At 42.4% G+C, this 22977-nt stretch overlaps 2 protein-coding genes across 5 annotated transcripts in view; one reads left to right on the plus strand and one right to left on the minus strand.

Annotated features, from left to right (window-relative positions):
* Positions 1-1959, minus strand: part of peli3 (pellino E3 ubiquitin protein ligase family member 3) — a 43032-nt gene extending 41073 nt beyond the window's left edge. For 2 of the 3 annotated variants that reach the window (XM_082526056.1, XM_082526049.1), the window contains exon 1: positions 1880-1959. In XM_082526056.1, the coding sequence (XP_082382182.1) occupies positions 1880-1885 (6 nt within the window). In that variant the 5' untranslated portion in view covers positions 1886-1959. The remainder of the gene's footprint in view (positions 1-1879) is intronic. The other variant, XM_082526055.1, reaches the window with a different exon arrangement.
* Positions 1873-22733, plus strand: rce1a (Ras converting CAAX endopeptidase 1a). Of its 2 annotated transcripts, none has more exons than XM_082526066.1 (8): positions 1873-1952; positions 6972-7074; positions 7175-7258; positions 8598-8676; positions 8775-8942; positions 10320-10391; positions 10478-10540; positions 16736-22733. In XM_082526066.1, the coding sequence occupies exons 3-8, from the start codon at positions 7199-7201 to the stop codon at positions 16957-16959; spliced, it is 666 nt and encodes a 221-aa protein (XP_082382192.1). In that variant the 5' UTR covers positions 1873-1952; positions 6972-7074; positions 7175-7198; the 3' UTR covers positions 16960-22733. The 2 variants fall into 2 exon arrangements, with proteins under 2 accessions (XP_082382192.1, XP_082382191.1); XM_082526065.1 differs by lacking the exon at positions 1873-1952 and adding an exon at positions 1961-2336.
* The last annotated feature ends 244 nt before the right edge of the window (positions 22734-22977 follow it).

The following is a 22977-nucleotide window of genomic DNA, read 5'->3' on the forward strand; positions in this document are numbered from 1 at the left end:
ATGTTTATGTTGTATTGAGTGGACCTCGTGGCTGTTGCTAGCCATAGCCTTTAGCTGCATCTGAGCTCACTCATGGGAGGGGCCTATGTCTGTTTAGGTCTGCTCCTTAGCTGGGCAGCTTTTCCCTTACTATTGATGAGCAAGTTCCAAATACAATACAGTCCCTGACCATTTGGTCATTATTTCTATAGTTACCTGTAGCTTCAGCGCTGTAACAAAGTGCTGAATTGACTCATTGGGGAATTACAAAGTTACCAGTTACCAGTTTTCAGTACCACTGAAAAGAAGAGTTCCTTTATTTTATTCCAATATTCTAAATGGCACCATATTGTTTAAGTTGCTGCTGCAGTGACACTTGAATTCATCACTTTTTGTTGGCTAATTTTGTAATAGAGGCTGACAGAGGTGCAGGAGCAAATCAGCCTGGCCTGCACTGAACACCCGCCTTGGACGGGTGCAGAAGCTAATTCAAGAGGTGGATACACATTGAAACATTGCACATACCAAATGCTCCAATGTGTTTATGACCTCGGATAACCTGTAGGAGCACCTTTGGCAGGCCTACACACTGACATTAGCCCACTCTCATCAGAACAGTGTGAAATTATTGCACGTGTCTAAAAGCGCTGCCCATCTAATGATGCTGGAGGATGAAGAAAAGGGAATTATCCTAATTCCAGAGACCACAGCAATGGCTGAAAGTCTGAAGAGATGTCCTGCGGGGAGGACGTGAAATGTCACTGTGGATAGTGGAGGTCCAAATGTACCCGAGTGAACCAAACACTGGAAAACTGGAGAATCCCCAAGAGTGTTGGGGTGATTGTGAAGACTAGCCTATCCATTCACTTAAACACTGGAACCCAAAGCAAAATCAAATATACATTATATAGATATAAAAACAACTGGGCTGTAAAATCCTTAAAATATCTTAATAAAAACCACGTCTGCTTTCAAGGAGAAAATAAAACAGGCAGGTCAGCTCTGACTCCGTCTGTGCTCTCAATTTTTCCTGCTTTCAACAGAAGATGTTATTTGTAGCATTGAGTGACATCATCCTCACTATGATCTGTTACTCACACACTGCGCCGCCATAAAAAGTATATTTATATTATAGGAAAAAAAGCTAGAAAAACTATTTCCTGACAGATGTGTTTTTTCCTATCCCCCCCTTTCTTCCCAGTTATGCAGGTACACTATGACCAAAAGTCCAGACTCCCAGTGATAAAGTTCAGGAACGTTTCTGTGTATTACAGCAAACACAGCAGTCTTTTCTCTGTATGTTTGACTTTATAAATTGATTTATTATGAGCAACGCAAATGTTAACAAATGGAGACACTAATTGTTACAGTCACAGCCTGCTGTCTTTAACAGGCTCAATATGTTTCTTGCCTTGATTGTGTGAGGATTTCTCCAAAATCCTCAGTGTTGATCACCGTTATTGACAGTCTGGTGTAATAAGTAGCTTTGTTTGGAATTGCTTCACAGGAAAGCATTATGAAGATGTAGTCATAGCCAAATTGGGCCAGCAGATGTCACTGTGGAGGAACTAAGAGGAGAACAGTGTGGCACATGCTCAAATGATCCAAAGTATTTATTAATCAAATAACACCCCCCGCCCCCCCAACAAAAAAAAAGATGGGCCCGATATCACAGAACTGTTACATGATATTAAACCGAAACTGTCAATTCACCTCTGTAGAGTGGGCAGTCAGAATGAAGCTCAATGAAGTTAATATCAAGTTGTAGATTGAAGCTGCTCTTCATATTTCTGGCCAGCAGATGTCACCACAGAGAGCAGTGTTGAAAAGCTTCGAGTAACCTGTTTCGATACAAGCTTCAGAAAGCTTCATTTGGTCATCGCGAACTTTTGGAACTCACCTGCATCGTAGATTAATCGCATCGTAGATCCCACACGGCCACGACCCAGAAGAAGACGAAGAGGACGCTAACGGTAGCACCAGCAAATATCGGAAAGGAGATACGATGACGTAATCAGAAAGCGCCGTAGACGTTAGCAAACCAGTTAGCTCCGTTAGCCCGCAATTTGAAAGGAGCTTACTGACAGCTTCGTAGGTCGTGTGGGCCAATGTTTTATCTTGGTAAATGACCCAGCAGCACCTCTGGTTCCTAGCAGCTGTTTGGTTTAGTCCTGGCTCGCCTTCATTATGACAGAGGAAGATGATTTACCAGCCAACTTTTTGACAGAGAAGATGCAGCACAGCAGTGGAGAGCTGGTCCCTCCCGACGGCCTGTGTTGGTTGTCAGTGCTGTTCTGTCTGATGCTGGCTTGTTTTTATGTTGGCAGCTTATATGTGTGGAGGAGTCACCTGCCGAGGTGAGCTACATACGCTTTATAGTGGGGCTTATTTGAAAGGAGAGTCAGTGAACTGCTTTCATTCCTGTATTATTTACCCATACTCAAGTTTGCATCAAGTTTGAATTAATATTTAATTAGAAATAACTGATCAGTCTGCATGTTTGTGGAGCATGTTAAAGAGTCACTGAAGAAAGGCTGGTGGCATCTGCAAGTGAGCTTTTTCACGCGGTTCCGTTCGTTTTATTGAGGAAATGTATCTTCTATGTATCTTCTATGTGACTCATGTCACAGTGTGGCTACCAGTGCAGTAATGAAGCAATGACAGCTTCCTTGTTTCTGACTGGATTAACCTGTGAGGAGCTTCCAGGGCTGTTGCTACTTCACCTCCACCTGGGCACACTGCAGACCAGGTTTTACATGTGTCCTTGAACACAGCTGATTTAAGTGGCTAAACGACTCTTCAACCTCTCTTGAAGTTCTCCAGAGGCCTGGTAATGAATGAATCATTTGATTCAGGTGTGTTGACCCAGGGTGAGACCTAAAACCTGCAGGAGATGGGCCCTAGAGGCCTGGAGTTCTCCACCCCCGCTGTAGACTAGGACAGCTTCTTTTCTCAGGGTGTTTTTTAAACTTGAAGTAAAACTTGGTTCAGTTTTTCACTCACAGACGCACAAAGAATTTCCTGTCATCTGACAAGGGCATATATGGATGCAACAGTTGTCAGATTCTGGGCCAGAGCAAGTATTTAATAACAAAGTGGCCAATTGCAAAAGCAATATTTTCTTTGTTTTGCTTGACTCTGATTGTTTTTCTTTCGTTCCTGTGCTTGTATCAGGGGATCTTGAAATTTGAATGGCTACAAAATAGGGCTGCTAAATTTATGGAATCCTATTTGGCAACGACTTGATGGCAGTCGAGGCAAAAATCTAACAATGCAGAAGTTTGCACAAAAAATAATGGATTCCTTTCTGTGAGGAAAAATGAGTCCTTGGTTCATTCTGCAGCTAAGTGATACTTGTACTACAAAATGTTCATGCTCCACTATATCACAAGCGCCTGGCTCAGGCTTTACTTTGAAGTTGTGTTGATTATGTTGCCACTCAAAATGGACCAGGGCAGAGACTAGATGATGTCTTAAGTGTCACTGTGTGTAAAGATGCATGTATCCTGTCACCTATCATTGTGAATAGCAAACGCCACAGGACTATACTGCGATGTTCATATTAGCTGGCCCCAGTCATATAGGGAAAGAAAATGCAGATTCTCTAACCACTTGTGAGTGGTTTCTGGTAGTAGTTGTGAAGCTGATTACTAAAGCGCCAGTCAAATGGGCCTAAGACCCGTCAGTGACTCTCTGCTTGTTCCTAGGGAAAAGTGTTTATTCCAGGACTGAATGGTGAGTGGTTCATAGCAGTCGTGAGAATGTACAAAGATAGATGAGCTGTATAGTGCTACGCCATAAGTCTCCTTGCTACTAGAGCAGGGCGGCATGGCCAAAAATATATATCACAATATATATTTGAAAATTTGCGATAACCTTATAACTGACGATATAATTTCTGCGAGACAAAGTAAAACTCCACAACTTTACTCACGCAAAAACCCCACCATCCATTTATTTTCACTTAAACAAGCAGCTGTTTTTTATGTGCATTAAAGCTGTATAAACATTTAACAGTGCAAATGCAAATTCCTTGCTGACAGTTTAACCAAAAGGCATTTCCAGTAGAAATGTGCTGACATATCCTGAGCATAACCATGTATAATATCCACTGAAGTTAAAAAGAGCTGCTCTGCAACATTAAACTGCAGTGTGCCAAATAAAAAAATCAAATATGTATTTTTCGGACCATAAGATGCACGGGATTAAAGAAGTCCAGACGCCTTTGTTTCCCAGCTCCTTAGACAATAGAAACTCTCCTGTTTCTTCCCTCTCATCTACTGTGTTTGCACAGGTGTAGAGAGCAGCTGCTTACACCTGCCCACAGAGTCATAACAAGTGGATGGCACAAAGCTAATGCACTAAAACGCTGGCCTCCACCCTCCTGTTTGGTTTAACAACTGTTCTGGGAGGAAAATGTTGCACTGACAGTAACGTCAGACATTTAGCACTGCTGTCTTTGATGGTACTAATGTAGCAGAGACTGTGGCAGCTCATCGTCATCACCACTCCATTCATAGTGATGGGAACTGATAAGTGTTTAGTGATTCACAGATATCACTTATTGATTGTGTTAATGATTCTCACTGGTTCCCTCGAGACATTTACAGGCGTTAGTCTGCACGCTGTGGTCAGAGGTTTGTGCATGCTGGAGGTATTTCCCCTCTTTGTTGTGTTTGGGTCATTACTCAAAATAGCGATCTATCACACAGAACACTGCTCTTAGAGATAATGCAGTACATTACTTAAGTACTCCAGGTAATAGTAACTTTTACACTCTTTGCTGTGTTACTTTCTCTGTAAAATGATCTGAAATGAATTGTCTGATAATTACCACTTAACTGTAAACTGACCCAGGCACCACCACAAATCTCTATTAGAGAAAGAACATGTGTGTGTCCTCCTTTAGAATGCAAGTATGACCAGAAAGCAAAGATGAAAACCATCAACCAAAAAAGGAGACTTTAAAGCACGAGTGGGGAACTCCAGGCCTCGAGGGCCGGTGTCCTGCAGGTTTTAGACGTGTCCTTGATCCTTGAAGTTCTGCAGAGGCCTGGTAATGAACAAATCCTCTGATTCAGGTGTGTTGACCCAGGGTGAGACCTAAAACCTGCAGGACAGCGGCCCTCGAGGCCTGGAGTTCCCCACTGCTGCTTTAAAACGATCACCACAGTGATTTACAAACATGAGCCCGACTGCTCATCACTGCTTTTGCTACCAGTTGAAGGTCAAGGTCTGGCTGCTGGGCTCGGATCAGCATTCACTCAGCTTTTTAACTCCTCTGTCTTCTTGGATAGCTTAGGCGCAGCGAGCCGTCTGTGAAGATGCCAACGCTGTGTTAGCAGCATAACGAGGTGCTTCTGTCCCACACATCGTGCTCTTGTCTTTTTGTGCCATAAAAATATGTAGACTGTACCACTAATCAACTGAAATCAGCTGATTGTAGTGTAAGTGCCAGTGGAACCGATGAGCTGAACTGACAAGAAGACTAACAAAGACTTGAACTACTAGGGACCGCTTCTCGATTTCCATCCCTGCTCAGACTAGAACAGCACACCTGCCCCCACAGACTGAAGGAACATCTGTACTGCAGATGTTAAGCGATCTTAGTTTCCTTAGCAACAAGCGACAACTCTGCCCTTTTTTGTATATTTTTTCTGTATTTAGGGAGTAGTGTGGTTTGTTACCTATGTGTAACCCTAGATATTTCTATGTCCAGCCCAAAGACTTTCACAGGCTGGAGAGGAGGCCTGAATCTTTGAAATTCTACTATAATTTCCTTCATCTTACAGGTGTTCAACATGAGGTCGTTTTTGTGACTTTTACAGGATCCTTATATTCAGAATTCTGTCCATTGTTAAAACCACAATGGCAGTATCATCTGAGTGTTTCTGGATGTGGCAGGACTCCGAATGGTATTTGAAGTCTGCTGTACGCGATGTGAAAGGGGACAAAGCCAGGACAGTCCCCTGTGTTGCCCCCGTGCTGCTCATTAATGTTCCAGAAACACAGTTTTCCAACCTGACTGTGGTCTTTCTGTCAGGTAGTCTGTAATCTCTGTGAGCTTGTCAAAGATCACATGAGTGCCAGATTTCTCCAGATGAGCTCGGGCACGGTGAAGCATGTAGAGGACGGGGGTCTCGTATGTTGTTGACCTGAAGTCACAGTCGGTGTAGAATCAGCTGTTCCAAGGTTTTCATGATGTGCGATGTGCGGGCCACTGCTCTGTAGGCGTTCAGTTCAGCTGGACACTTCATTTTTGGTACAGGATGTTTTCCACAATGTCAACACCTGCTTCATTTGTACTCAGATTAATGACACAGGTGTGAGAGGGGAAGGAGAAGGAGGGAGGGGGGGCTGTGGTGGAGAAACCTGAAATCTGATTAGGACCAAATATTTAAAACATTCTTGCACCAACTGAATGGATGTAAATTGCAGTGACCGTGTGATGCATGCTTCCACAGCTCACATCACCTCCCGGATCACAACGACCACTAAATTAGACACTGAAAACTGTGGCGCTTGCAGACGGTCTTTTGAGTGCTCAGAGGAGAAAACGCTGTATAAGAACCAGCCCACTTACCAGTTACCATTTAAATGGGCAACTTTAAAGCATGAAAAAAACGTTTCACAGCCCGCTGTTTAAATAGTTTTATTACAATATAAATCCTGCCAGGCAACTGCTGTTGTGAGTTATAGATGTATCAGTAAGACTGGATGGGGCTGAAATGAACCTGAAAACTTTTGGGTTGTTTCTGTCTTCAGTACGACTCCATGCAGCGCGGCTTTTATCATTCACATTGATACCAGAGTGTGTCTGCGACGCATCACTTTACATTTGCAGATTTGTTATTGGTTGGAGGATTTTAATGTGCTTCTCTATGTGTGCATTATTAAACCAAAGCTCCTCCATCTTATCAGCACACAGAAGCTGTTCGTATCTCCTGCTTGTGTGCTTGGGATAACGTTCTGTGCGTGTCCCCTGTCCTCAGGGACCATCCTGCTGTCATAAAGAGACGCTTCACCAGCGTCCTGATTGTGTCAGGTCTGTCGCCCCTGTTTGTGTGGGCATGGAGAGAATCTGCAGGCGTCGTGGTGAGTTGAGATCTTGGATAACTGTGCTGTGTTCCAGTACTTCAGGATGGACATTTTGTGCTGCGTTGTATCACAGTTTCTGTTTTCATTTGTGTGTCAGAATGGCCCGTCTTTGCTGGTTCTCATGGGAATCCGGTTTGAAGGCCTCATTCCTGCCATTATACTTCCTCTGCTCCTCACCATGGTAAGAAACAGCCAATGTGCTTACCTAACATTACTACTGGGTTAGTACATGTTCATCGTTAAACTGCTTGATTGGAATAGTTTGGGAAAGAAAACATTTATTTTTCTTTAGTTTGAATGATGAAAACATCAGTTGTGGGAAACATGCACGCTTTTGTGTCCTTGTAATGTCACTCAGAATAAAATATGAGAATGTATAGAAACAATTTCAAATAATAATTTAAATTGTTACTTTATTAATGCTCACACACTTATTTTCAACCTAAAATATTCACAAATGTGATATTTATACAAATATACTGAGAACTGTGAATCTGTAGTTAAATATTTTAGTGTTGCTTTCATTCGTACTTACATTCACCTACAACCACAACAGAAAAGTAGCCAGGGAGATGAAGAAAGGAGGCAGAAATACCCAGAGTCTATGTGTTCAACAAACAGGCTGGTGGCAAAAACAAAAAGGCTTATAGTGACTCACATGTGAGGCTTGACACTGAGGAAGGAGAAAAGGACTTCTACCATGTGGCTAGACAGAGTCATAGAGAGTCTTGAACGAATGTACTGAAGAGGTGGAACCTCTTGAGGAGCTGGAGGAAAGAAAAAGGAGAGTGAAGAGGATGGATGGAGGACAGCGAGGGCAACGCTGGCAGCTGGTCTAGATGACATGTCTGTGGAGGTGTGTGGATATTTAGAAGAGATTTCAGTGAACCTTTTAACACAAGTATTTAGTCTTGGAAAGTGGGAGGATACCTAGAGATAGAGAAGTGATGGTTTTCAAGAACAAGGGCGATGTGCAGAGCTGTTGTAACTATGGAGGGATAAAGTTGATGAACCATATCATGAAGCTATGGGAAAAAATATTGATGTTCGGTTATGAAGAGAGGTGATGATCAATGATCAGGGCGAGGGCTTCGTGTTGAGAGATAACACGACGGATGTTTGTTTTCAGAGTGTTGTTGAAGTATAAAGAAGGTCAGGAGTCGTACTGTCTTTGTGGATGTATAGAAAGCTTATGATGAGAAGGAACTGTGGCCCCACATGAGGAAATCACGAGTTCCAGTGAAGTATGAGGACAGCGAGACAGTGGTGACGTGTGCAGTAGGAATGCTAAAACAATGGTTTGAGTCAGGTGAGAAACTCGAGATGCAAGAAAGACACAGATGCTCGGATTTGTTTGACTTTCAGATTCAGCTTCCTTTACTGTCATTCAGTCAGTGCTCACTGCTGAATGACATTATGTGGACAGAGGAGAAAACATACATTTTATATGCAGCTCTGGTAATGGCAGCAACATCTCAAATATTTGGAAGTACTTTTATTTGTCTGGCCATGTGCTGCAGGTCCTGTTTCTGGGCCCACTCATGCAGTTGGCCATGGATTGTCCGTGGAGCTTCACCGATGGGATCCGGGTGGCCTTTGGTGAGCCAACAAGCTGTGCTGTGTTTTATTCTTGATTCATGATTTTAGATCTGTTTCTAAATTTGGTTTACACCTGTTGCTCTCGCTTCTTCCTCTAGACCCGTGGTTCTGGATGTTGTGTGCCAACGATATGCGGTGGCTGAGGAATCAAGTGGTGGCGCCGCTAACTGAGGAGCTGGTGTTCAGAGCATGCATGTTGCCCATGTTGGTGCCCTGTGCTGGTCCTTCTACCGCTATCATAACCTGCCCCCTCTTTTTCGGAGTGGGTGAGTGCAAGTTTTTTCCAGCTTAGCCACAAGTTGTTTATTTATTTTTCTGTTTTTATTCAGCCGTTTTAAAAACTTCACAATGTGCTGAAATAAATACTCAAAAGTCCCATCGAGAGGGCCGATGTGCGTTTATCATCTTCCATATTGAGTTGACTGGTTCAGCTGCCCGTCAGTACCAGATCAACTGCCGCCTGCTTGTTCGAAGGTAACTGCTTGGACAAACTGCCCGAAATGTGTTTACAGAAACATTTCAGGGATTTTGAGTCATTCTGCACTCCAGATGCGTTAATTGTGTTAAATTGTTTTTTTACTGGTTTTACTGTAATTATGAATTACAATAAAACCAGCTAAGAAGAAATAAATACACGAGCTTCTAATTTACAAAATATTGCACCAATGGAAGAAAGCAGTTCTGCATATTTGTTTAATATTGAAAGATGTGTCCTTCTCAAAAATGACTCCAGGATTCCTCGCTGTTACTGCAGGCCGAGTCAGTGCCACCCAGAGTGTTTAGCTCTTAGCTGGAGGAGCAGCAGCTCTGAACGGGCTCAAGAGACACTAACGAGGGAAGCGAAACAAAGTGTCCGTAAACTCGGCGGGGATGCACGCTTCGATTCACCTGGCAAATATACTGCCAACAACACGGATGAACTGCCAGATTTGCAACTTTGTGCTTCTCTAAAAGCTAGATAGGTGACTACATCCCCGGCTGCTTGTGGATCGTTATACGGAGCTTTCTGAAAGAGGAGGCGAAATCTGTTTGTATATAAACAAAGGTTGGTGTTTAGATGGCGCAGTGTTGGGAAAGAAACATGCAGTCCCTCACCTAGAGACCATTATCACTGAGTTTAAATCATTTCATACTCCACAGGAGTTCACCTTGTTAGGCCTGTGTTAGCAAAGCATCATATACCGAACACTGAAGACACCACCTGGACTCCCTGCTCGTTGTTCTTCAGACATGAGAATTCAGCCAGCACATGAACTGTCCACCAGGGACAAAAGCACCTCTGTCCCCCATCTGCTGTAGTCTGATCACTGCCTGGTTCATCCTCTCCAGACTTACAGGCAAAATCTGAGCTCTGTCGCTACCCTGTTTACAGGACACTAGCCTTTATACCCACCATTACAGCGCAGGAAGCCCTGCAGTTTTCTTCTGAACGATGGTGTCGCCACTCAGACAATATCGCTGCAAAAGAGCACAAGTCAAACAAAGAAGCCACGACTTTGAGTGCTTTTTGGAAAGTTTTTCCCCCTAACTTTTGTGTTGATTGGAAGTAGCAGTGTGTATAATAAGTAATACAGAGTGTGTTCCAATAATGTCTGTGTTGAAGTTGCAGCATGTCTGAGTGCCTGCTCTGTCCTCTCTTCCAGCTCACTTCCACCATGTGATTGAGTTGCTGAGGTTCAGACAGGGCACTCTGTTGGGTATTTTCGTCTCTGCAGGTGAGAACATCTTTTTCACTGCGTTTATTGTGACTTCATCACAGGATAGCAGGAAGATGCACTTTTGTTCTTCTGTTTTGCACCAGTGTTTCAGTTTTCCTACACGGCAGTGTTTGGAGCCTACACAGCCTTCATCTTCATCAGAACAGGTAAGAGGCTTTCCTTCACTATTCTTGTTCTTGGAGCGTCCCGTCGGCCCGGCGCTGGGTGGTATGATTAAGTTTGGGTTTTCTGAGCCGGGCAGTCCAAGCCTGGGCTTAAGAGCGTTTACAGAAATGTTGTCTGTCATCAGTCCTGAAGCAGCAATTAACCTGAGATAAACTAAATGAAAGAAACTTACCAGTACGTCATTTTAAAATAAAATGCACAGATCAGCCATCGTATGAGCCAACAGATGTGCATTACTGGGAAAAATATATCTGCTGTATGTGAAAGAGGATTTAAGATCATTTGTGCATAGCTTTCAACATTGAAGTGCACTGAATGTTTTTTACAGTTACAAAATAATTGAAGGTTTACTGAATATGGACAAGTTTGATTTGCCATATATGGTGACATGCAAAAGTTTGGGCACCCTTTTCCTTCATAAATGATTGGTTGTTTGGATCAGCAGTTTCATTTAAATATATCATATAGCAGACGAACACAGTGATATTTGAGAAGTGAGACGAAGTTTCTAGGATTTACAGGAAGTGTGCAATAGTTACTTAAACTAAATCAGGCAGGTGCATAAATCTGGGCACCCCAACAGAAAAAATACATCAATATTTAGGAGATCCACCTTTGCAGAAATACCGCCTCCACTTCTTATAGCTTCCAATGAGAGCCTGGATTCTGGTTGAAGGTATTTTGGACCTTTCGTCTTTACAAAACGTCTCCAGCTCAGTCAGGTTTGATGGTTTCCGAGCACGGACAGCTCTCTTTAACTCACACCACAGATTTTCAATAACATTCAGGTCTGGGCTGAGATGGCCGTTCCAGAGCGTCGGACTTGTTCCTCTGCATGAACGCCTTAGTGGGTTCTGAGCAGTGTTTCGGGTCGTTGTCTTGTTGAAAGATCCAGCACCGGTGCAACTTCAACTTTGTCACTGATTCTTGAACATTGTTCTGAAGAATCTGCTGATACTGAGTGGAATCCATGCGACCCTCAACTTTAACAAGATTCCCAGTCCCTGCACTGGGCACAGCCCCACAGCATGATGGAAGCACCATCACAGTTTACTGTGGGCAGCAGGTGTTTCTCTTTAAATGCTGTGTACTGTTTCTGCCATGCTTTGTTATGCCCAGATAACTCAATTTTAAGGTCAAGGTCAAGGTCAAGGTCAGATTTATTTATATAGCACATTTCCAACAGCCGATGCTGCACAAAGTGCTTAACAATAACAATAAAATTAAAAACTACAGTGTAATACAATAATAACAATAGAAACAATAGAATAGAAGAATTGAAACAATACTAACTAATTCAGTACAATAATAACAATAGAAACAATAGAATAGAAGAATTGAAACAATACTAACTAATTCAGATAAATCCAAAATGCTTGGGTCATAATGTGTTAAAAGCCAGAGCGTAAAAGTGTGTCTTTAGTAAAGATTTAAATTGCTCAAGAGTTTGAGCAGATCTAATATTAAAGGGGAGACTATTCCAAAGTCTGGGACCTGCCACAGAGAAGGATCTATCACCACGAGATTTGAGGTTAGTCCGTGGAATGGACAACAATAGTTTTGAACTAGATCTCGTGGGTTTTCCTGGAGCATAGGCAGAGAGGAGCTCAGACAAGTAGGGGGGGGCTCGGGCGTTGAGTGACTTAAAAACAAAAAGTAAAAGTTTAAATTGGATCCTGTAGGGGACAGGGAGCCAGTGTAAAGAGGCTAAAATTGGGGTTATATGCTCTCTCCGTATAGTACCGGTTAGCAGGCGAGCAGCAGCATTTTGAACCATCTGAAGGCGATGGATGGTGGCATGATCTAGGCCATAATACAATGAATTGCAGTAGTCCAGTCTGCAAGTAAGAAAAAGGTGGATGATACGCTCGAAGACGTCAGCCGGAAGGTATGGCTTTATCCTGGCTAGCTGTCTTAGCTGAAAAAAACAGGACTGAACTACTGCACTCACCTGCTTATTCAATTTAAAAGAACCATCAATGTAAACTCCGAGGTTTTTTACATGTGTTTTACAATACGAGGAGAGGGTACCCAACGTGCTGTCGATATGATTGAAATTGCCAAAAATGACAACCTCAGTTTTGTTTTCATTTAGCTGTAAAAAATTTAATGATAACCACTGTTTAACGTCGTCAAGGCAGCGTAATAAGAGCTGCGGTTGATCTGATCCTGATTTTAAAGGTAGATAAATCTGTAGATCATCCGCAAAGCAATGAAATGAAATGCTGTACCGCGAGAAGATGGAGCCCAATGGCAGCAAATAGAGTGCGAAGAGGGCGGGACCCAAAATAGAGCCTTGAGGAACGCCGTATTTAAGAGGAGCTAATTTGGAGTTGTGGGGGCCCATATTGACATAAAAGAACCTTTCTGTCAAGTAGGAGCGAAACCACTGAAGGGCAGATCCTTTTAGGCCAGCATGCGATTCTAGCCGTGATAACAGGATGTCGTGGTCAACCGTGTCAAAAGCTGCTGACAAGTCCAACAGTAAAAGGGCAGCAGGGCTGCCAGAATCCATAGTTAAGAGAATATCGTTAAAAATCCTTAAAAGTGCTGTCTCAGTGCTATGTAATGATTTAAAACCAGATTGAAATTTTTCTGAAATCATATTAGAATCGAGGTGTGCCTGGAACTGTAGATAGACCACTTTCTCCAAAACTTTAGATAGAAAAGGAAGCTTTGAGATGGGCCTGTAATTAGACAGAACAGTTGGGTCCAGGTTTTGTTTTTTAAGAAGAGGCTGAACTACAGCTTGTTTAAAGCATAGTGGGACGCAGCCTGTAGTAAGGGACGTATTAATCAATTTCAGAATAAAAGGGCCAACAATATTAAAAGTGTTTTTGAGCAAACTCGGGGGAAGAGAATCAGAGGGGCAGTGTGATGATCTTAGGCCACTAACTATCGCGGTCAGGTCCTTAAGGGAGACGGAATCGAACTGCTCTAAGACAGCTGAACACACAGGTGGAGGGCTTTGAACTGAGACAACAGACAACAAAACAAGGGCCCTAATCGATAAGATCTTGTTATTGAAAAATGCTAAAAAATCATCGCACATACTTGATGAAGAAGTAACTCCAGGATTATCACATAAACTAAAAAAGCGATTAAGAATGTTAAAAAGTACCTGAGGCCTATGACCGTTTGCTGATACTAAGTTTGAGACAAATTGTGTTTTTGCAGTTTTTACAGCTTCTTGATAAGCAGAGAGACGAGTCCTTAAAATCTGTAAGGAAACATACAATCTGTCCTTTTTCCATCTCCTTTCAGCGCGTCTATAGTCGCGTCTGAGGGAGCGGGTGTAATCGTTCAACCACGGTTCTGATGAATTCTTAGCGCGCACAGTTCTGAATGGTGCAATAGAGTCCAAGATATAAGTGCAAGTAGAATGAAGAATAGCCGAAAGGTCCTCAACATTTTTACAATTGGAGTTCAATATTCCAGAGTCCATAAAGGCAGCAGAAAAGGCAGGTGCTGTTAGTACATTAAGCGCTCGCTTTTTGCGCAGTGGGGCGTTCGACTTATCCATCGAGCAGTGCAGTGTTAGAGTGAACAACACAGGAAGATGATCGGAAATGCGTAATTCAGATATATCCGTGATGCACACTTCCAACCCGTGGGAAAGCACCAAGTCCAGTGTGTGACCTTTTTCGTGCGTGGGACCAGAAACCCACTGGGTCAAGTTAAAGGAATCAATAATATTTAAAAAGTCCTTGACCAAAAATTTCGAATCACAACAGACATGAATATTAAAATCGCCAAGGATCAAAAAGCTGTCGTATTTAAGAGCGATTCCAGCCATAAAATCAGAAAACTCTTTGATAAAATCCTTATTAAACTTGGGAGGGCGATATATGAGGGCACACAGCAGAGGCGCAGCAGGATTAAGGTGTAACTCAAACAGCTGGAGTTCAAAACTAGAAAATGAGTCATGCTGTAATATTTGATGGCAATGAAATCGAGGATTGAACACAGTGGCTAGGCCTCCCCCCCTGCCAGAGGACCGAGGGAGGCTGAAGAATGAGAAATTGGGAGGAACCAGTTCCGAAAACGCTACAGACTCACCGGGTTGGAGCCATGTTTCCGTCAGAAATAGAAAGTCCAACTGTTGAGACTTTATGAAGTCGTTTAATACAAACGTCTTGTTTGCTAATGATCTTACATTTAGCAAGGCCATTTGGAATGTGTAGATCCTAGCATCGGACGCTCCAGCTCGGTTAAGTGTGCGAAGATTTCTGTGGTCCACACCGCATCCACGGGTCCGAGGCCGCTTAGGAAAATAAAAAGCTGAGGACGGGGGATCAAGTGACGTGGAAGTTCCAGGGACAACAGGTAGGATCCATCTCGAGATGCACTCTGCTGGTCCAGTAGTTCCGCGAGAAGCGCGGAGAACAGCTCGGAGTTTGATGAGTGTACCAGCCCGCTTTCCTCGTTTCCTCGGACGCTTTTTCCAGGACGTTGTGAAGGTGTGTTGACACAAGTAGGCCGGGATACAGGGCTCTGGAAGTGGTGGAGGAGGCCCATAAGCATTTCCTACCACCGATTGTTTAAGAGCGAGGTCATATGAAGCTTTGATTTCAAGGAGTAACTGGCGATTATACACACGCAGAGCGAGAGCATTTTGGGATAGAAAGGAGAAGGATAAGGCTAGCCAAAGCCAAAGCAAAGTTAGCAGGGTTAGCAGACGTGTCGCCGTGCATACTGCTGGCGCCATCTTGCTGACAAGTGTCATCAGTCCACAGCACTTTATTCCAAAATGAAGCTGGCTTGTCCAAATGTGCTTTAGCAAACCTCAAACCTCCGTTTGTGTCATGTGTGCAGAAAAGGCTTCTTCTGCTTTACTCTCCCATACAGCATCTCCTGTGCAAAGTGCGCTGAATAGTTGAACGATGCACAGTGACTCCATTTGGTGTGTGGGTTGACTCTGACTGTTCTCACCATCCATCGCCTGCTTATCTAAGGTTTTCCTTGACCTGTCACTTCCGGCCTTAACTAGAACTGTGCCTGTGGTCTTCCATTTCCTCACTATGTTCCTCCCAGGGGAGGTGATAGCTTTTTGTATCCTTCCCCTAAACCATGATGTTGAACATGGTTTGTTTTCAGGTCATTTGAGAGCTGAGGCTCCCATGTTGCTGCTCTCGAGAGAAGATGCAAAGAGGAGAAAAACTTGCAACTGGCCACCCTAAATACGCTTCCTCATGGCTGGATTCATCTGTGTATGTAGGTCAAGGGTCAATGAGCTTACCAAACAAATTTTATGTTTCAATAATTAGTGCTGAAGGCATCCAAACCAATAAAACAACGCGGGTGCCCACATTTATGCACCTGCCTAACTTAGTTGAAGTAACTATTGCAAACTTTCTGTAAATCCTGTAAACTTCATTTCACTTCTCAAATATTGTGTTTAAATGAAACTGCTGATCCAAACAACCAGCGATTTATGAAGGAGAAACATGAAAATTATTAACTTATTAACTTATAATTAACTTTTGCGTACCACTTTAATTGAGTAAAACCTAAAAATAAAATGTTTTCCATATTAAACAGTCGTATATAAAGGCCTATGGTATATGTAGTTAACTGTTCGGGACACTGCAGCCTGCAGCTTGTTCCACAAGCCTACGTCATAGTTTATCCTTGTCTCCAGCAATATTATATGTGTGGGATTTAGAGACATTAAGTTAATAAGTGTGATGAAGTAATTTAATTTGCTGTAGCAGTTATGCGCTGGACGTTGGTGTCATTGGCCTTGGATGAGTGTTTAAAGTGTCACACAGTGCACAGGGTGGCCAGTGTGGCCTTGCAGTGTAGAGCAACTGCTCCGTCTACCAGTAGCTCATGTATTGAGTGTGCCTGTTCATCGTACTGTGGTACTGAGGTAGGTTACAGGCCGGCAGTTGGATGAGAGCGCTCTCTTCTGTATATAAACTATACTCTTCATCACTCAGCAGTTTGGTGTCCAAGCTGCACGTTAGCTGATTATCTAAAATTCTTTCCTCTTGTCCAAATGTTCTCTTCTGTCTTTAAAACACAGTTTTAATATTTTCAGTTACAGGATTTAAAGGATTATTTTTAAATCAAAGCATTTGTTTTTCGCCTGTCACAGCTGAATGGGAAGCTGACGGAAGCTGTAACGCTGTCAACCAGTGGGAGTAAATGGCTGTTTTTTCTGTCTGTTACAGGCCACCTGATTGGTCCGGTACTTTGCCACTCCTTCTGTAACTACATGGGTTTCCCTGCCATCAGCACAGCTCTGGAGCACCCTTACCGACTCACTGTCCTCTCCTCCTATTTGCTGGGGGTCCTCCTCTTCTTTCTCCTTCTGTTCCCCTTCACCGACCCCTCCTATTACAGCCTCCCAGTCTGCACCCTCACCTCCTTTCCCAGTTCCTCCTGCCTCTCCTGATCCTTGTCCCACCCTCACATTTCTACTGTTGTCAAGAAGTAATTGAGGGTGTTTTTGCTTTTTTGACTTTTTTTTTTTTCCTCATTAGCGTTAAGAGTTAAGGTCTGTTGGGCCAACAGTGACGACTCTGTTGCCACAGAGACGGGAGGAACTCTGTAGACCTGTTCCTCGGTCTGTAGACACTTTGTTTGTCTGTATTTATGTGGCACCAGTCCTGTAACTGGTTCTCATGGTGTGCAGAAGTTAGAGTCGCGTTGCTGAGACTAAGCTGAGAATAAACTGGGACAGCCGATTTCCAAAGACAGCTAATGTGTCCTACACTGCCACACAGATACAGGATAGTGCAGCAGAACTGACATAACACAGATGAACAAGTTCTCCTTAGAATGCTGGTACATCTCTGTGATAAGGTACCACAGTATACTCTGTGATGGACTCCATTCGGTCTGACTCGTTTCCTGTGAGTCTGCTTTGCTGCACCTCATGTTTTCATTATTACGATGGCTGCAATCACCTCACTGACATCACAGGACAGGTTGGAAACAAACGTACTTCCTGCTCCTTTCACCTGGCTCGTTGTTTGTGAGAAACATGACTAATTTATATTTTCAACAAATAGTCCGTTGTATATTGTGTATGTGCAGAGCGATTGCTAAGTTGCTCACGTCAGTTGCTAATTATTTTCACATTTGTGCCAGTTTTCCACGGCAGGTTCCAGTTTGTAATCTAGTCTCTGTTTAAAATGAGATTTCTTAGACTTTCCTACATCGTATGTGTGCAGACTGAGTAGGACTCATTTAATTTAGCTTCAACTAAATAAAACCCCAGTAAATCTCAGTGACCTCAAGGTCAGAGGTCAGGTTCTCTAACACTCTTGTGAACACAAAAACTATATCATAACTAAGTCGTCTAGGATTTTCAAATTGATGCAGTTGGTGCGTCTACTAAAAATCCTGAAAGAGTTTGATTCTCAGTGACCTTGACCTCAGGGTCGGAGGTTTGATAGCAAATGTGCATCTATAAGTAGCTCTGGCAGCAGCTGGTATTTTTTAAAGAGGGTAGCATCTGTGACCAGTCAGTGACTAATAAGATGATAAGCCCCAACTGGGAAACTCCTGAATTGAACCCTGAATGGCACAATGTGCAATGTACAGAGGTACATTTCATTAAAGTGCAAAGTGGTTTAGATACTATGGTTTAACTATTACCTGATCTGTGCATGATTAAGAATAATCATGAGAGAATAGTTACAACAATCAAACTCAAGCTTTAGCTGTTTGCACCAGACTTCTGTGACACAACAGTGTGCCCTGACCCTTCTTCTTAGTGACAAACTGGTACAGTCGCCCAGTGTCTCTGCTTGCTTCATGTCCACTAGTAAGCCAGTCACAGGTTAAAGCTAATGTGAGACTGGAGAAAACAAACAACTAAACAAAAAACCCAGAAAACTTGAAGACACAAAGCTGCACTCTTACTGTGAAGACAAAGTAGATTGCTCTGACCTTCAGCAATAAGTCCTACGTATGGAAAAGCTTGTAGATTGATCTTCAGTCAGTGAAATATGTCATTTTTGTTCGTATCTAATTCCAAACATTTTTCATGTGGCGTGTTTTGTCTCAGCCTTACCTCCCTGAAGCTGTCAGTCGAGGGCAGCGAAGCACTTGTGAACCTTCCCAGAGTGGCCAGCCTACTAATATTAGACCAAGAGTGCATCAATGACTCACCCGGGAGGAAACAAAAGAACCCAGAACAACATCTAAAGAATTGCAGGCCTGACTTTCCTCAGTTAAGGTCAGTGTTCGTCATTGAAGAATACAAAAAGAGGAAAAAATGGCCTCTGTGGGAAAGTTCAGAGGTGGAAACGAGGGCTGACCTAAACAACCACAAATACTTCTGGGAAAATAGTTTGTGCACCTGTGAGACAAAAAGTCAAGCCTTTTGGAAGACTACCCTCTCAGTATATCAGGTGTAAAACTAACACTTAATTTCCTACAAATAACATCATGCCAACAGTCAAACATGGGTGGTGGTGGTGGTGTAACTGTCAGGGCTGCTTTGTTGCTTCAGAGTGATCAACATGACCTGTAACGACGCTGTTGGTGGTCGAAAACCTTTCATTGTGTCTGAATTAAAACAATTTTGCAGAGAAGAATGGGCTGAAATTCCTCCACAACAACGTGAACAACTCTGGTTGTGTAGTTATTGCTCCCAGTACTACACAACCAGTTACAATATTTAGGAGGCACCACTAGACACACCGTCTGCCAGTTTCCATGTGGCTGTGTGGTGAAATATTTGACTACTTACCCCAGTTTATTTGTATAACTGCTGAATAGAAACAGTGCTGGCCTGGGCGTCAGTTTCACATTGATGTTATGATCCACCCTGTTCCAAAACACAGCGCCTGAACTTTTTATTAATGGGGTTTTTCTTACATTTTACTGAAAGGTCTAGAAGATTATATTATTATTTTATTTTCCAGTAATACAAAATAGTGTGCAGAGTCCAGTAGCCTCGTGAAGGAAGACTTAATTCAAATTAGATCCAGTCTGGTAATCAAGTCACACACTGTGCTGGGTGATTTACTCACGATTCTTTTAGTAATATCAATTTACAAGAGTCAATCCACAAACAATGCATGCCAGTCAATTCAGTTGCATTTACAGATAAGGGCAGGAACGATTGTCCCCAGCTTGTTAGTATTTGTTTTGGTCTTCACAACGAGCACTGTATGGTTTGGGCTGTCGTGTTGGAAGACGAAACGATGACCCAGGTCCAGTTTTGCTGCTGACTGCTTGAGTTGTGCTTTATCATCTTCACATATCCTTCTTCATGATTCCTTCCTTGACAAGATTCCCAGTTCCAGACACACTGAAGCAGCCCCGCAGCATGATGTTTGACTGCAGGGATGGTGTCCCTTGGGGTGTGTGGTCTTTGTGACCAGAGCGCTCCAATTTCATCTAATCTGGTCAAAGAGCATATTTGCAGCATGCACCATTTTTCTCAGGGTTCTCCTTCGATTACTTCAGTCTGGCTTTTTCTTGGTCTGCAGTCCTTTACTGATTCCAAGCTTGGCTAAGTCTAGAGTCTTGGCAGTTGTTCCGCGGTCTTGAGAACATCTTTTACTAGTTTCCTTTCCAGAGTCTTTGAAATGGTTCACCTCCTCGTCTACCGTGTTTTATTTGTGCGCTGTGTGGTTCTCCTTGAGTTTCTCGATCATACTTCTTATGCCAGTTTTGAAACCCAGTGATAACTTTGTATAGCCATCTCCTGCTTTGTGAGCATCAACCATTCTTCTCCTCAAGTCTTTCTTTTCATTTTGGTGTGATGTTTGACGACTTGAGCCCTCGCTAAAGTCTGTGTATAAGTCAGAAGATGACTCTCAGTTTTATAAGAAGTTAAAGCACATCTTTGCAGAGCGGGGCTTTGTGCAGGGGCCCAATAAAGTCAGTTTGTCAGGGGGATAACTACATTGAACTTTGATTCTGCTTTTATGTGCAAATAGAAGTAATATGTGCTTTCTAAAGAATTTAAAAATGCTATTTTGAAAATCCAATGCTCTGTCAAAAAAGACAAACTGAAAATATTTTTGTCCTCATCTGTGTGTCTCTATAAAATGACATTCTTTATGTAAATGTGTTGCCAACAACAGTCACAGACAGATATCTGAACAGTTAAAGCTGCACTCCACACCTCTGCAGAGTGAACATTAAGGCTAACAAGCCAGATGTTGAGTATTGAAAGGAAGGGTGTCAATGCAGAACATCCCATCCTGTGTTTAATATATTTCTAAAAGTAGATTCAATTCAGTTCAGTTTTATTTATATGGCTCCAAATCACAACAACAGTTGCCTCAAGGTGCTTTAAAGTTTAAGTCGTCAAGTTTGCTTGCTACCATTTTGCTAACATCCTGTATGATAGAGGCATGCAGTTTCCCTTCTGCCACAAACACACCAGATGAGCCACTGCTTCTACAGCTAGTTTAACTTGATCGAACCCAGAGGATGAAAGTAACAGCCTGAGAGTTAGATACTTGATTATTTATTATTTTGGATGTATGGCTTTAATGCGTTCATTAGAAAAACATCTATAAAATCAAGTGTTTCATGTTTCTGTCGTTGACAGAAGAATGAGCTGCTACATGTGAACATGTCTGTCATTCCTAAACACGATGCGATACTTTGGTTAAGACCTTTGAATTATAGCTGAAAATCTATAACTTGACTGTTTGATTAAAATCCACTTGATTCACTGAAGTAAACAGAGGCAGCATTACAAAAACTCTTGTCTAATTCTGGGCCTACCTCTATGCAGAAATAGGATTATTAATAATATATAATAAACTGTGAAGCTTTCAGAATCTTAAGAAAAACTCAGCACAAATTTGGTCTTGCTGGCTTGCACTACTTGAGCCCAGAGGATGTAAACATGTTCCAGTAATACCGGCATCATTAACAGACTGGTTCTTATATAGTGCTTTTCCACTCGACTGGAGCACAACATGCCTCATTCACACCAGCTCTAAAATTCAGTTCAGTCATTTATTGGAGAACAAATTGGTTTTCAGTGTCATGTCTAAGCATACAGACTGAGATGGCCCGGGAACAAACCACCAACCTTCCAGTTGGTGCATGACCTGACCTGAGATACAGAGTCACACTTACACATGGGGGATCTATTTTACTGGGTTAAATCACTAGCATCTTAGTGCAAACACATAAACTGATTAAGACCAGGTTATGTTCAGAGTTAGGGTTTAAAATCAGGAAAAGCATGCAGTTATTTTTAAATTTTGATTTAAGTGCTGTATAGATCGACTGCTGTAAGAATATATTTATATATGCAAACTGATAATCAGTACTCTCCTAATCCCGACTGAATGAATCCCAGATTTCCTGGCTTTACCCAAAATGAAAATGCAACCCATGAAATGAGGCGACACGTCCTGAAATAAAAGCTGAAACATGGTTTCTGCAACTGCTCAGTTATGTGGCCACTCACACATCAAATCAACAAATGCATACGCATGCTGGGGGCCGGTAGCATCAGTTATAGTTCTTTGTGAGCATGTGTAGTGTGAGTACAGATCCTGTCCTGGTTTGATTCATTGTCTTGCCTCTGACGTTACCTCACAGAGACTAGATATACCCTTCATACCAGGTGGAAGCAGCAGTTTCCATCTAATTATTCTCTCTGAGACCAAATAGTCGTAGTATTTTCTCCTCGTCTTCGTTTGACTGCAAGTGTTTCACTTTCCTCCCACTGACATTACCTTGAAGATGTGGGATTGATGATCAGACTGAAGCACTGGTTTGAGGCTTTTCTTTGTTTGTTTTTCCTTCTTGTTTTGGTTTGTTTGTTTTTTACTGTTGTTGGAGAAAAATACTTCCTCAGCCAATAGTGAGTATTTGCTACTGAAGATGCACAACCTGTACATGTGAAAGAATAGGCAGAAGGCAGAGTCTATTTTTGCTTAAACGGCTCCTTATTTTCATACAGAAATGCAAAGGACGATTGTTTCACACGTGCATATGTGAAATCTGAGACATCTGCTGAATCCAAACTCCAGATATTTGTATCGAGCACTATATTTTGTAATCAGATGTATTTTGGTGACAGTGTACAGATATGTGCATGTATTTTATGCTCACTGTGTCCCACTTGTTTTACAGTTAGAGGCTACAGAACCATGTTTTAGTACAACAGTCTTTTACAGGAATTTTGCATTTACTGCAAAATATAAATTTGTAAATAAAGAATGTCGTTTTATAAAACTGCCAGCGTCTGTGCTTTTGTCTCTTAAACATTGACTGTTAAGTAATCTTGTCCTTTGTCTTTTTTTAAAGCAAGACAGTCCCTTTGATCCAACGACAAAGTACTGTATCCTACACAGCGGTCCCTCGTTTATCGCGGGAATTTCGTTCTAAAAATAACATCCGATGGGTGAAATCCACGAAGTAGCCAACTTAATTCTTTACAACTATTATAGATGTTTTAAGGCTGTAAAACTTCTCACAC

This window comes from Aulonocara stuartgranti (assembly GCF_965226115.1).
Source record: "Aulonocara stuartgranti genome assembly, chromosome: 3".
In the NCBI taxonomy this organism is placed as follows: domain Eukaryota; kingdom Metazoa; phylum Chordata; class Actinopteri; order Cichliformes; family Cichlidae; genus Aulonocara; species Aulonocara stuartgranti.